General features: G+C 40.2%; 1 protein-coding gene across 5 annotated transcripts in view; it reads left to right on the top strand.

Annotated features, from left to right (window-relative positions):
• LOC129718547 (tyrosine-protein phosphatase 99A-like) overlaps positions 1-14,831 on the top strand; it is a 295,684-nt gene that overhangs the window by 134,932 nt on the left and 145,921 nt on the right. For all 5 annotated transcript variants that reach the window (XM_055669421.1, XM_055669417.1, XM_055669420.1 and 2 more), the window contains exon 3: positions 6,213-6,391. In XM_055669421.1, coding sequence (XP_055525396.1) covers positions 6,213-6,391 — 179 coding nt within the window. The remainder of the gene's footprint in view (positions 1-6,212; positions 6,392-14,831) is intronic.

Genomic DNA, 14,831 nt, shown 5'->3' with positions numbered 1-14,831 from the left:
TGCGTTCCTCAAAACAATTATTCCAGCAGACACAGTTGAATACCAGATACCGCTCAGCTTCTGAGACGTGCAGACGTTCTTTCGATTGCGCTTATCACAAGTCAAGCATCTATTACAGAATTTTTTCCGATTGTACCGTGCCGCGTCGCGTGTTACGTGTTTCCGCGATGAGGCGAGAGAATACTATTAAAATCGACTACTCGCAGTTTACCGTAAAACCCACTATTGAAAAACTTTACGGCTTCTGTCGTACCGTGCTCGAATTGAAAAGAGAAGATATCAAACGACTTCAGTGCCATAGAGGTGAGGCATGTGCATTTGTCAGGGTCAGCGACTTAACGCTCGCACAAAAAATTGTAGATGAGCACGACGGAAAACATGAAGTGGAATGTGAGGGGAAGAAAATTAGGCTTCGTATTACATTGGAAGATGGTAGTGTCGAAGTGAGAGTTCATGACCTTCCTGAAGACGTGTCAGAAGAAAGGGTTGTCCATTTCCTTAAAGGCTATGGTGAAGTGATCTCGATTGGCGAGTTATCATGGGGCGCGAGTGACGAATGTGAAGGGATACCGCTCGGTGTATGGTCTGCCCGTATGCTAGTTAAGCGAAATATCGACTCATGGAGTACAATCGACGGAGAACAAGCGTTCATTACGTACAAAGGTCAAACACCATCATGCCGACATTGCAGAGAACAAGCGCACACTGGCATATCATGCGTCCAGAACAAAAAGTTACTATTCCAGAAGAGCTACGCAAACGTGACTAAGCAAACTGGACAGCCCGGCAGGTCAGTGACCGGTCATCAACCCAAAAAATCAGCTGGTGTGAAGCAACAAGATAGAAAACCTGTCGGTCAAAAACCTTTTGCTCCACCACCGTTATCATCTGATGCGTTTCCCGAACTACCAAAATCTTCGAGCCAGAGTGAATCCTCGGGCCCGAAAACACAAACGAGTACCCAACCTGGAGCAAATGTTATGTCCACACGCTCGCAGACGAAAGTGTCCAACGTGCAAACGTCTCTCCTAACACCATTGCAACCTGTCGTGGGTTCGGATACCATCTTTAAAAAGCCGGAAAACGCGCTGCGATTGCAGAGCAAAATCAACAACGGGAACGAAACAGATGAGTCCTCCACTTCTACAAGTAGTAGACGAAGCCGAACCAAACCGATTGGTAAAAAGCCCCGTCGGGAAGACGATGACGATGGTATGGAGGCAGAATACATTCTTTAAATGGCTCTCACGTCGTACAACATCGCATCTATAAACATCGCTACAATTACGAACCCCACGAAGCAGAACGCGCTCCGAACCTTCATCAACAGCCATAGCCTCGACATCGTGTGCCTACAAGAAGTAGAGAACGAACACCTCTCCTTGCCGGGTTACGTCGTTTTCTTCAATATTGACCACTCGAGAAGAGGAACAGCTATTGCGCTGAAACAACACATCCAAGCCACTCACATTGAGAGAAGCTTGGATAGCCGACTGCTTGCGCTGCGAGTGCAAGATACGACGATCTGCAATGTTTACGCTCCCTCCGGCTCTACACAACGTGCCTATCGAGAGAACTTTTTCAATGAGACGCTCCCATACTACCTACGGCATCGAACCACAAATGTCATTTTGGCTGGCGATTTCAACTGCGTGCTTCGAGCAGGTGATTCGAGTAGCCCAAACATGAGCCCCGCCCTCAAAGTAATTGTCCAACAACTGCAGCTACATGATATATGGGAAAAACTGTGTCCACGCGACCCCGGGTTTACGTACGTTTGTCGTAACGCACGCTCGCGCCTTGATCGGATTTACGTGAGCACCGGTCTACAGGATCATCTACGGACAGCACATGCTCACGTTTGCTCATTCACCGATCATAAAGCATTAACACTTCGACTATGTCTCCCGAATCTCGGTCAAGAACATGGTCGCGGTTTTTGGTCTCTCCGACCACACCTTCTGACCGACGAAAACGTTGCGGAATTTCAATACAAGTGGCAATATTGGACCCGACAACGAAGAAACTATGGTTCTTGGATCGAATGGTGGCTCGCGTTTGTCAAACCAAAAATAAAAAGCTTTTTTAAATGGAAATCGCGGACTGCATTTGATGAATTCCATAGAGAGCATCAACACCTATACGGTGCACTCCGACAAGCGTACGACGATTACTACCAGCATCCCGAATTACTATCTACCATCAATCGACTAAAAGGAGAAATGCTAGCTCTCCAACGAAGGTTTTCCTACACGTTTATGCGGATCAATGAAACGCACGTGGCAGGAGAACCCTTATCTATATACCAGCTAGGGGAGAGGCGAAGGAAGAAAACCGTCATCACACAGGTGCAGACAGAGCAAGGCGAACTAATAAGAGAACCACGAGAGATCGAAACACAGATGGTTGACTACTTTTCGACTCTATATTCAGAAGAGGCAGGAGAAGAGAACGAAAATGAATTTATTTGCGAGAATATTATCCCACCCAACGACCCATCGAATGAATCTTGCACGAGTGAAATCACGACTGCAGAAATCTGGTCTGCAATTAAAGCAAGCGCATCTCGGAAATCGCCCGGCTGCGATGGAATACCGAGAGAATTTTACCACCGCATGTTTGATGTCATCCACCGAGAACTGAACCTGCTGTTGAACGAAGCACTCAACGGGAATCTACCACGATCATTTGTAGAAGGTATAATAGTACTGGTAAAAAAGAGAGGAGGCGATCAAACAGCCAGGTCATACCGTCCGATCTCGCTGCTCAACAGCGATTACAAGCTCTTCTCCAGAATAATTAAAACTAGGCTGGAGCGAGTGATGGAAGAACATCGGATCTTGAGTGACGGGCAGAAATGCTCGAACTCAGAGCGTAACATATTTCAAGCCACTCTCGCTCTGAAGGATCGTATTGCGAGCCTGCGACATCGCCGTCGCGCTGGGAAACTAATCAGTTTTGATCTCGATCACGCATTTGATCGGGTCCGACACTCATTCCTTTTCGAGACCATGCGCTCGCTGGGTTTCAATCGGGATCTCATCGCTTTACTCTCGCTCATCGCTAGCCGATCCACCTCTCGGCTGCTGATCAACGGACATCTCTCTCGTTCGTTCGAAATCCAGCGCTCGGTACGACAGGGAGACCCGCTGTCCATGCACCTCTTCGTCCTCTACCTACATCCACTAGTGTGTAGACTGGAACGTGTGTGTGGAGATGATTTACTAGTGGCCTATGCAGACGACATAAGTGTGATCGTCACATCGATCAATCAGATCGACGAGATGAATGGGTTGTTTACTCGCTTTGAGAATGCTGCTGGTGCAAAATTGAATCTTTCCAAGACGGTTGCCATTAATGTGGGATTTTATGAAGGAAACCAAATTGACACCCACTGGCTGCAAACAGTCGACACAGTCAAAATTCTGGGTGTGGTATTTGCAAATTCTATACGGCTGATGACGACGTTGAACTGGGACACTGCAGTAAGGAAGTTCAAGCAACTAATGTGGTTGCAGTCGCTGCGTATGCTGACGCTGCACCAGAAGGTCATAATACTCAACACATTCGGTACCTCCAGGATATGGTACCTTACATCCGTATTGCCTCCCTTATGTGTGCACATTGCGAAACTAACATCAACAATGGGTATGTTTTTATGGAGAGGCATGGTCGCACGCGTACCCATGACGCAACTGGCGCGTAGCAAAGAAAACGGTGGACTGAAACTGCAATTACCGGCGCTAAAATGTAAGTCGCTCGCATTAAACCGTCACTTACAAGAGATCGACTCCCTCCCTTTTTATAGATCCCTTCTTTTTCATGCAAATCCTCGCCCTGCAATCTCGATTGAATTCCCTGATCTCAAAATAATCCTTTCAAACTTGTCCCAACTTCCCCATCAAATCCAACAGAACCCATCCACCGATCAAATCCATCAGTACTTTATCCAACAGACTGAGGTACCAAGAGTGGAACGCAATCATTCAGCAAACAACTGGCCCCGCACGTGGCGGAATATTTCAACAAGAAAGCTAAACTCGGCGCAGCGATCACAACTCTACTTACTAGTGAATGAAAAGATAGAGCATCGCAAACTGCTTTTCACAATGCAACGTGTGGAAAATGAAAATTGCATATACTGTGACGACAACACAGCTGAAACACTCCATCACAAATTCTGCACATGTGCACGAGTCGGTCCAGCTTGGACGGTTCTTCGGCGGAGGACTACAGAAATCATGGGAGGATGGAGACGGTTCGATTTCGATGATTTAGTAAGGCCTGCTTTACCAGGAATAAACGAAAGGCGGAGAATAGAAATCCTAAAAATTTTTATAAAATATATTTGTTTTGTTAATGAATGTAATGCCGCTAGAATAGACTTAGCCGAATTGAATTTTTACCTAGATTTAGACAATTGACAAATTTTGCATTAAAAACTCAGACTAATAAACAAAATTATAACAAAAAAAAAAAAAAAAAAAAAAAAAATAGGATATACTATTATTAGATTGATTAGGGTTAGTACGATCTAGTGCAGAGTAGCACGATACCTTCCATGCATGCCTGCCCAGTTGCACCCAAGGGCAGAAAATGGCAAACTGTCTGTAAATCAATCCAACAAAATCATACGGTCCCAGAAATCACAAGCCAACTCCGATCGATGGGTGTTGGGCGATGCGATGTGGGTACGCTTGTTAGCATCCGGGCATCCGGACGGAAGTTATCCGGTTAGTTCGATTCACTGCGCCGGCATTCGGAATTCATTGAGCAGCACGTACCCGTTTTTTACTGCTTCTTTTCTGCCGCGAGAAAGTCAAACAGACCGTCAGCTGCTGTCAGACGGCTGTCGTCTCATCAATCCGGATAGGCTCTCTGCGGTTTCGGTGAAGTTTTACTTCCGTCGCGCACAGTGAAACGGAACGTAGGGTGTCGTACGACTGAAAGACGTTTGTGGTGTGGATTTATTTTCAATTAGAGTTCAATGCATTCTAACCATACGGTTTTTCCGTAGCATTACCGGATTAATTAGTATTCACATGCATTGTTCTACTTAATTTTAAATGCGTTAGAGTGATTCGGTAAATATTTAAAGCAAACAATGATGATGTATCAACAGTTATGGATGTGCCGTTATCCGTATATTTTTGATTAACTAACCATACAATTTTGAAATCGATACTGGATGAGATTTAATTAGTATGCATTGAAACGAATCCAACGAAACAATACGAAAAAATATGCATTTTATCGATGCATTATGTGGAAAACAACACACTCAACCCAAAGAATAACATTCTATTCATCATCACTCCATTGAATTCCACCGATAGCAATCGGAGATACGCTCACAAATAATGGAATATTCCGTTGCACAATCTATCCAATATGCATAATAAACTCAAAACCAGTATTTTTTACTCAATTTAACAGTTCCATCAATCGCAATCGCTATCACGTTTGCAAAACAAGCATATGCGCTTGTATACAGCCAAATATACCTGCACTAGAAAACACTAGACACTAGACGGACACTTTCACGCTATTTAAAAATAGATGATCCGTCAATCAACGTCGGCCCGGTTTGCATCGTTCCACCCCGGACGTTAGACGCATTTTAAACTCGGCAGAGTAACTAAAGCAACCATATTAGCCGGGCATCAAAAGCCTTTTACCATATATCGTCAATTACCGCATGTCAATTTATCTGTACAGTGCATTTTCTTCCTTCCTCTCTGTCATCCAATTCGATTGTGAAGCGTCGTTCCCCCGCTCGTGTATCATACCGGAGCTGGGAATTATTTAAACTAAATAAAACTTTGATACCCCAGATACCCGTTCGCTCTTTCATGAATCTTCATATATTTCCTTGTTCCACAGTTCCACGAATGAAACAAATATCTTTCGGTTATTTCAACATCGGTTAGTATGCGTCCCGGCCATTTTTTGGTGTCATCTTATTTGAATATTTTCTCTGCACCGACTGTCGGCCACCGTCGCGTACATTCCAGGTGTAGGAGACAAAAAAAAACGCTGCTCCTTCAACTGTGTAGTGCAAAAATTAATAAATGCAAACACCGTTGGCAACGGGTAGAATTAAACTAAACATTCCACCTTTCTGGTAACACTGAAAAAAAAAACGTTTTTATCTACTGTAACACCAGCTAGCAAAATAATGTCCGATTTTTTTTCTCTCTGTTCCCTGACAGACCTCGAAACCATTCCAACGGTGAAGCAAGTGGCAGTGGCCGGTAAAAATGTTACCATCGTCTGCCCGGGGGTCAGCGAGCGCTCGCTGGTGGAACGGTTGATCTGGCGGACGGCGACGCGCACCGTAGCCGAGTACATCAGTGGCCTGCAGGCGGCGCTGGACGGCGGTAAACAGAGAGTGAGTATGATGTTTTGTGTTGCATGTATGTTTTTACCCTCCTACAGTATCACCGAGGTGCGACTGGACAGAATGTTCTGTGGAGCACTGTCTTCGCTAGAATGGAGCAGGTGTCTGTCGCCAATCAGAAGCTGTCGTACTATTAGCAACATTCTAGGAGATTGTAATACCAGCAAACACCTGTCATCAGATGTTTGAATTTCGCCCGAATTTCGGCTCGGGAGAAACTGTTTATGTCCGTAGGTTTGTAGCACTAGCCCCACAGCTGTCCGAGAATTTAACAGATGGTTGCGTCAATCGATATGAACGAAAATCAAATTGAAAATATCAGGATCGCCTTTTTTGCGAAAATATATTAGGACTTGAGTCAACATATCAATACAAGAATCAACCTAAAAATAATCTCAACAACTCAAATAAAAATATAATCGTACTAAACTAAATTAACTCTTTCGATAGTTTGGATGCACAAGTTTTGGTTCCTTCCGGTAATTCTGAAAAAATATGTGAATTTTATTTAGAGACAAAAACTTATATTTACTGCTCAGATGAACGGGACATTGTCTTTCCCTTGACTTTTCCTTCCATGCCACGACCAGACAAGCTTGAGCTTGAGCTTGATTGATCACCACCGGTTGCCACTTCGTTACTGATCAGTATCGATTGGAGTTGTAAATCGAATTTAGTGATTCCTGCTTGGGATTTAGCCTTCGATGTGCATCTCCAATAACCCCTGCATGCTGATCAGTACCGACGCCTGCCGGTCCAGAACGTAGATCAAAGGAAGGAAGGAAAGGGGTGTTAGTTCGATACTTGTTGTTACTAGAGGCCGGATATACTCCTGCACACTCCACAAGTACCACGGGTATAGGAATTTTGTGTTAGTTGTTTGTCGCGTTTCTTCTCTACATACGATAAAACTCTTGGCGGTATTTATGGGCCCTCGTCCACTAAGATATTTTTCGCAAACCTATCTTTTATGTATCTAAGACGTTTTGTTTCGTTGATTTTAGGAGTACGACGGGAATTACGAGCTTTGTACTAATAGAGAAACTGACCGACCCTTCCAATTTTGAACCCGACGTGCACGCACTTTCCCGAGGTTAGTGGTGCGATCTTCGATATATGAACTCACGAAAGCGCGCCAGGTGCCAACATGTTTGAAACCTCATCATATTTGCAGTGACGGGATACAAGCGAATCGTGGAGGTTGAGTAATTTCGGTTACCTTACGTATCGTACGACTCTACGCGTTTCTGCTCATGAACACCTTAATTTACCCATTCACGAATCAATGAGTAGCTTTGTTTCGTAAGACGTTGAACTTTATTCGGAAACTGTAAGCCGACCGCAATTTTAGAGGATATAAGATCTACAACGCGTTTTTCTCTTGTAATATAATTTGGAATGAGCAAAGTATCCTAATGAATTCAAAAACTGGCAAATTTACATGCATCCAAAGCCCTTAAAATTCAAAAACAAAAAATTGCATCCAACAAGATTTAAACATTATTGAATAAAAAAAAATTCAAGTGTATCAACATTTGTCCAAAAGCTAGGAAAATCATAAAATTAATAGGGTTAAATATGGTTAAATGACCGTAACCGATCAGAACTCTTCATGACAGACGAAGAACTAAGATATTTGTCGCCTGTGAATGATAGATGATCAAACTCTATTGTAAAACTATCAATTCAATCTTGTGAAAGTTAGCGTGTTCAAAGATTTATAGTAGCATATGAATATAGTAAAACCTACGACACGCTGAACCGCATCCGAGCCAATCTCCGCTTTTCAACCACATCAAGTAGTTCAATTTACTACCCCATAAAAACCAAAAAAAATCTGTATTATTTCCAGAAAATCTGCAATCTGCATGCAGATATCTGTATGAAAAATACGCAAGAAATCTGTATAAAGGCAGACAAATCTATATATGTGGCATCACTGGTCACAACTGAAATGATCTGCTATAATTTAGAACCAAACTGCATCGCCCGAAGGCAAACAAAGCCACCAATAGCTGTCAAACGCAAGTGCGCGACGTCACCGTGCGATGGTCTATTTGCTGAACACACATTCTCATGTCAGCCTACTGCAACTTGCAAGTTGATGCAACGTGAAAAAAAATCATGAACACATGAACGCGCTACCCAACACACACAGCAAGTGATCGAGAGAGAAAGAATCAGAAAATCGGCATCTTCGAAGGTGCCTCTGCGGTCGTAAGCAGCACAAAAGGCAGAAAAAATCACAGGAGGGTTGTGTGCAAAACCACGACCGCAAGGATGAAGTAGAACACTTTTACGAGAAAGAAAACCCGGCTTGCGTCTCAGTCATTTTTTAATTTGTTGTTCAATTCAATATCGGATAAGATACCGATCACATCTTGGCGTTATCACTGAAAGTGAGAGTAAAGTTTTCCTTGTGATAAAATAAACAGTGAAAAGCTGTTGTCAAAATGAGTAAACTTTTCATTGAATGCATTTACTAGTGCCCGCTATCGCACAGAGACTGCATTTCACTAAAGTGCCTCCCTGCAACTGCCACGATATCCGTAGCCATGCTCATGTTTTGCTGCTATTGGTATCCGCTGTCCCTGCATCAGCTGGCCCAGCTGCTATCGATGCTGAGATCCGCTGCAACTAGTGCACTATCTATTGCTATGCCACAGCTGTGACCGCTATCCGCCTGGTATCCACTGCACTGCTACTGCTGCTGTTAAGGGAAGACTGCTGTTGTCGCTGTCTAGAACTATTATGAGCGGCTTCGACTGAAACAGGCTCTTATATAGGGATGAAAAACCTATCGATAGTAGTAGGAAACCATCGTTAGCTATCGATAGCCATTTCAGTCGATATTTCCTATCCTACAGACAAATAGCAAATTTTAAATGGAAAGGTCTATGGTTTTGTCGACCGTGCTTGGGAAGCAATCATATTACCGACTTATCAGATCAGTCAAATTTTGCGCTTCAACAAGGATTGACCATTCTCAATAATATAGTTGCTTGTCATAATTTGGACTTGATAATTTTTGAATTTTGATTACGCGAAAAATTAATTTTTATGCTGATAATGAAAGCTTTTCGGATGTTGTGTTCATGACTGAAAGAATAGATAATTCAGTACGTTCTGAGACACGGAGATGAAGCCAAATATATATCTGTTGCAAATTTCTTGAAAGTGTAAATTGATTTAAGAGAAAATATTAACTCTTCATTCTTTCATTTCATCCTGAAAAGGACAATTTGTTGTTCAATTCAATGTTTGATAAGATGCCGATCACATCTTGGCGTTATCACTGGCAGTGCAAATAAAGTATTCCTCGGGGGAAAATAAACACTGAAAAGCTTTCCAGAACGTTCTTTACGTTGGATGCATTTGCTAAGGCGTCGTACACAAATTACGTAACGCATGAAAGGGGGGGAGGAGGTTGGAATCAGCGTTACTTATTGTTACGTAGGGGGGAGGGGGGGGGGTAGTAGAGACAGTTACGTAACTGTGATGTTTGCTCGAAATTGAAAATTTTGGAGGGGGGTCAGGCTGATCAGCGTTACGTAATTTTAGGGGAGGGAGTCATGTCGAACGTTACTTATCGTTACATAGGGGGGGAGGGGGTCTGAAATCTAGATTTTTAGCGTTACGTAATTTGTGTAAGACGCCTAATGTAATCGCTCAGAGACAGCATTTCACTAAAAAGCCACACTGCATCAGCTGGCCTTGCTTATATAGATGCTGAGACCAACGTCAACCGCTGCGCTATCCCCGTTGCCACAGTAGTGGACGCTTCCGTTGCCATTGGTATCCGCTGCCCTGCATCACCTGGTCCTGCTATCGACGCTGAGACGCACTCCGCTATCCGTTGCCATACCACTGCTGTGGCCGTTATCCGGTGCACTGCTACTGCTGCTGTAACCACTGCTGCTGTATCCACTGCTGCTGCTAAGGGAGGACTGCTCCTGTTGCAGTCTAGAAATATAATGAGCGGCTTCGAGTGAAACAAGCTCTTATATAGGCCATATTGCACATTTCAAATGGCAAGGTCTATGATTCTGTCGACCGTGCTTGGGAAGCAATCATATAACGTCCAATCAGAGGCCGAATTTTTCGTTTTGACAAGGCTTGACTATTTTCAATAGTACAATAGTTTGAATAATAAAATCACAATTATCTGCATTTAGAAAGAATCTTAGAATATTTTCCAATCTATTGCTACAAGAACGAAGGAAATCCATCGAATACTAACCGATTTATTAGCATTTGAAGTTGGACATATTTTTCACATTTTTCGGTTTTAGATTTTCATTTTACATCCCTATGTAGCCGAACTTCCTGAGAGAAGTATTCTACTTCAAAAAAAACAAATTCTCTCTCGCTCACATGCCGTTCAAATCGAACGGAAGAAAAGCTGTGTGCGTTAACATAGGTAGTCACAATTTCACTCTGATCCCGTTTCAAACACGACGTAAAATATCACCAAAACCAATACTCAGCTTCTGTTTCCTGTCTCTCCAGTTGCATTTCGCAAGCCAGCAGCAGGAACCACAAATGCAAGAAAGCTTTGCACTTCGCTGCGCGCAAAGCTCAGCGGAAGATAAAAAAAAACACACAAACCCAATCGATGTCAGTGGAGAGGACGTGTTGAACCTCATTCCTTCTTTACGGTTTCCACTCTCTTAGTGAATAACACTACCGTTCACTTGGTAAAAATCAAAACGTACACGAATGGCGAACTATATCTTCTGTGCCAATTTACACTGCATAATCACTTCCATTTTTGATCTTCTAATTTTCACTCCACTCTAACTAATTTGTATCTTACACACGCGACACCCGATATACTTGAAAATTTACAACCTTTCATGACCTCTAGTGCGAAAATACACGTGAATTTTATTAGAAATTTACGGACCGATTCAATGTACGTTTGTTTTATTGGCCATGTTGCCAGTCCTCTCCATGCCACGACCAGACAATATAACTTACAATGTCGGTTGAACGTAATAACGATCTAACGATGAACAAAACTACTACCTGTATAATAAAAAAAAAACCGAGTGGTTGTCTCAAACGGAGAGGACTAACGCAACAAGCGGGTACCGCAGCGTAGGTGATGAAATGAAGGAATCCGAAAACGAGGATAAACTGCCCTGCGCACTGCGTCCGAAGCTAAAGCTGAACTAAAGTTGTTACGAAATACACTAGCTTGAAGTAAATTGTTTCATTCCTCCTGCCAATTACAAATTACAATTGACTCCTCTAATAGCCACAAACATGAAAAAATATTGAATTTTCTTTCCTTGTAAATTATGAAGTGTGCAATTCCATATTTTTTCCTAGCGATTATTAAATGGGATAAAATTCTTAAAAAGAAATGGTACTCACTAAATGCGTTAACAATGACCAGAAAATGAACAGATTTTTCGGGAATTACTTTTACGACAATACCAGTCGCACTTCTTAGCGCCTCGAAATTATTTATTTGAAGTAGTTAATGAGCAAAATCATTTCAAATCGCCTGTAAATACACGAAAATTTAATCGACCATTTTTGAGTTGAATGAAACTTTGCACACGTATTTGGCTTAGCAAACTGAGCATTTTTCACAGGTGGAGAGATTTTTGACACCCATGAGTTACATTCTAAAAGGGCGTATGCCTTTTGGCATAGGTTTTATTCGAAGCATTGTAGCCCAGAAACCGTTGGTTGCACAGAAAAACTGACTGAGAATGAGTTATAGCGAATCGAAAATGCATCATAAAAAAATATTCACTGTACAAGAAAAAAAATTTAATTAAAAATAAACATTAAATTTCAATTTTAAAAAAAAAGATTTGAATTTTTTTCATTTTTTTTTCAAAGAAATTTGACGTTAATACGCAACTTTTAAAAAAAGTCCAGGATGGAGAAATGAAAAATATTTTTTTTATGGTAGATTAATATTTTTATGAAAATTATAATTCAAACATTTTTCAAAATATTTGTATTCTGATGATTTTAAAAGATGCAGAGAATCATTTTGAATCAAAAAGCTCTTGGTAGTAAACATTCTAAAGGCATCGGTTTTCGAGTTATTTCTAATTTTAGCTCGAACAATTATTAAAATTTAAGAAAATACACGTTTTTCTTAATTTGTCCATGGTTCTCCAGCAAAAACCATACGTTCATTGGAATGCTTGATCAAAAATATACAATTCATTCTTTGACAACAAAACGATTGGGCGAACGGTTCTCAAGAAAAGAGTTAAATGTTCTAAGTGATATAAATATATGTAAGAATCAAATATTTATTTTCGAGTTTTATTATCTTAGGAACATATTTTTTTATGACATAGATACTTTACAGAACTAGTTTCACCTTATATTTTATATACATCATAAGTAAATGATTCGTCATCTTTTGTAAACAGCTTCGTTTTTATCTTATTTTCTGAAATCGGAACAAAAGAGTAATACTTTTGTGTTGCAGCTATTATTATAGATTTTTTGGAAATATTGCTCCATTCTGTTACTCCTTGTTCATATTCTTCATATGATACCCAACTAAATGACATTTTTGATGAATTTTTATTACTTCTCTGATTAGACCAATCATACAATTCTTTTGCGCTTGTAATGGGATGTTCATGTTCTTTAGCTGAACTTGCATTTCCTGCCATTCGTTTCAATATGCCACCAATTGCATCGCATGGGCCTTTACCATGAGAAGTCGCAAAAAAATGCCACTCTGCATCGACGTTATATTTTGTTTTGAACTTGCAAAGACTTGCAAAGTTTTTTCTATTTTTATTTTGTGAGGCAGCTCCATCAGACATTAATATCGCTTTTTTCAACTCGATTGTAGTTTTCAAAAAACTCATTAATTTGGCAATGAACACCTGAACCGCAACAGTATCATGATGGAGTACTTCCGATATTATGATGAAGCTGATATTCTTAAGTGTTCCAGATTCTGAATAGTAAACAACGAAGGGATGAATGGTGGTTTGACTATTATTCCAATAACTACACGAATCACAAATTGATAGAGACGTATTAAAATGAGCTTGACTGTTCAATATTTTTAATTTTGCAATGACGTTTTCATTTAATTTGCGTAAACTTGATGAGCACCGATGATCAGGAAAGGGTTTACAGCATTTGGGCTTGGTGTATTCATTTTCACTTTATTCATCTTCACAAAATGCATACTGTTACTAACACATCTGGAGTAGTGCAATCGTATTTATATACGAAAACAGATATTATAGGTTACCCAGTAGTTATTGGTTGCGTACTTTACAAACAGTTATTATTAGTGAACAAGTAGTTACACGACAAACATATTTTTTTAGAAAACATTCGGCAAGGGGGAACGTGTAGGTAGGCTAAGGTTTAGCGCTTGAGTTATTTATCCAATCGTTTTGTTGTCGAAGAATGAATTGTATATTTTTGATCAAGCATTCCAATGAACGTATGTTTTTTGCTGAAGAACCATGGACAAATTAAGAAAAACGTGTATTTTCCGGAATATTAATAATTTTTCGAGCTTAAATTCAAAATAACTCGGAAACCGATGCCTTTAGAATGTTTACTACCAAAAGATTTTTGATTCAAAATGATTCTCTGCATCTTTTAAAATCATCAGAATACAAATATTTTTAGAAAAATTTGTTCATGGACTATTGTGTATGGTATTTGTACATTTGGTGTGTGTTATAACTATGGCTATTGCAGAAATAAATCTTTACACCCACCATAGTCCCACGGCAAGCCTACGTTTGTGCACTCTTTTTACACTCTTTTTACCCATTGAAGACGACAATATGTACTACTATCTGTCAAAATTTGGTGATGATAAAATGAAAAACAAAATAGTTTTGAACTTTTGAATATTTTATCATTTTCACTCAGAACTTATTTTTGAGGATTTTTTTTCTGTTGTTGTTATAAATTATCGCTAAGAGCATGATAGAAATCCAACGCGCTGTCAAATCGACTTGTTGTCAAATAATGAATTGTATATTTTTGATCAAGCATTCCAAAGAACGCATGGTTTTTGCTGGAGAACCACGGACAAATTAAGAAAAACGTGTATTTTCTTAAATAATAATAATTTTTTGAGCTTAAATTAGAAATAACTCGAAAACCGATGCCTTTAGAAAATTAACTACCGGGAGCTTTTTGATTCAAAATGACTCTCTCCATCTTTTAAAATCATCAGAATACAATTATTTTGAAAAATGTTTAAATTAGAATTTTTATAAAAAAAATAATCTACCATAAAAAAAATATTTTTCATTTCTCCATCCTGGACTTTTTTTTGAAAGTTGCGTACTAACGTCAAGTTTCTTAAAAAAAATAAAAAAAAATATTCAACTCATTTTTTTTTAAATTGAAATTTAATGTTTATTTTTAATTTTTTTTGGTTAAACAAATTTTTATTTGTAAAGTGTAT

Source organism: Wyeomyia smithii, chromosome 1 (genome assembly GCF_029784165.1).
Source record: "Wyeomyia smithii strain HCP4-BCI-WySm-NY-G18 chromosome 1, ASM2978416v1, whole genome shotgun sequence".
Taxonomy (NCBI): Eukaryota; Metazoa; Arthropoda; class Insecta; order Diptera; family Culicidae; genus Wyeomyia; species Wyeomyia smithii.
This window is presented reverse-complemented; position numbering and strand designations above follow the sequence as displayed.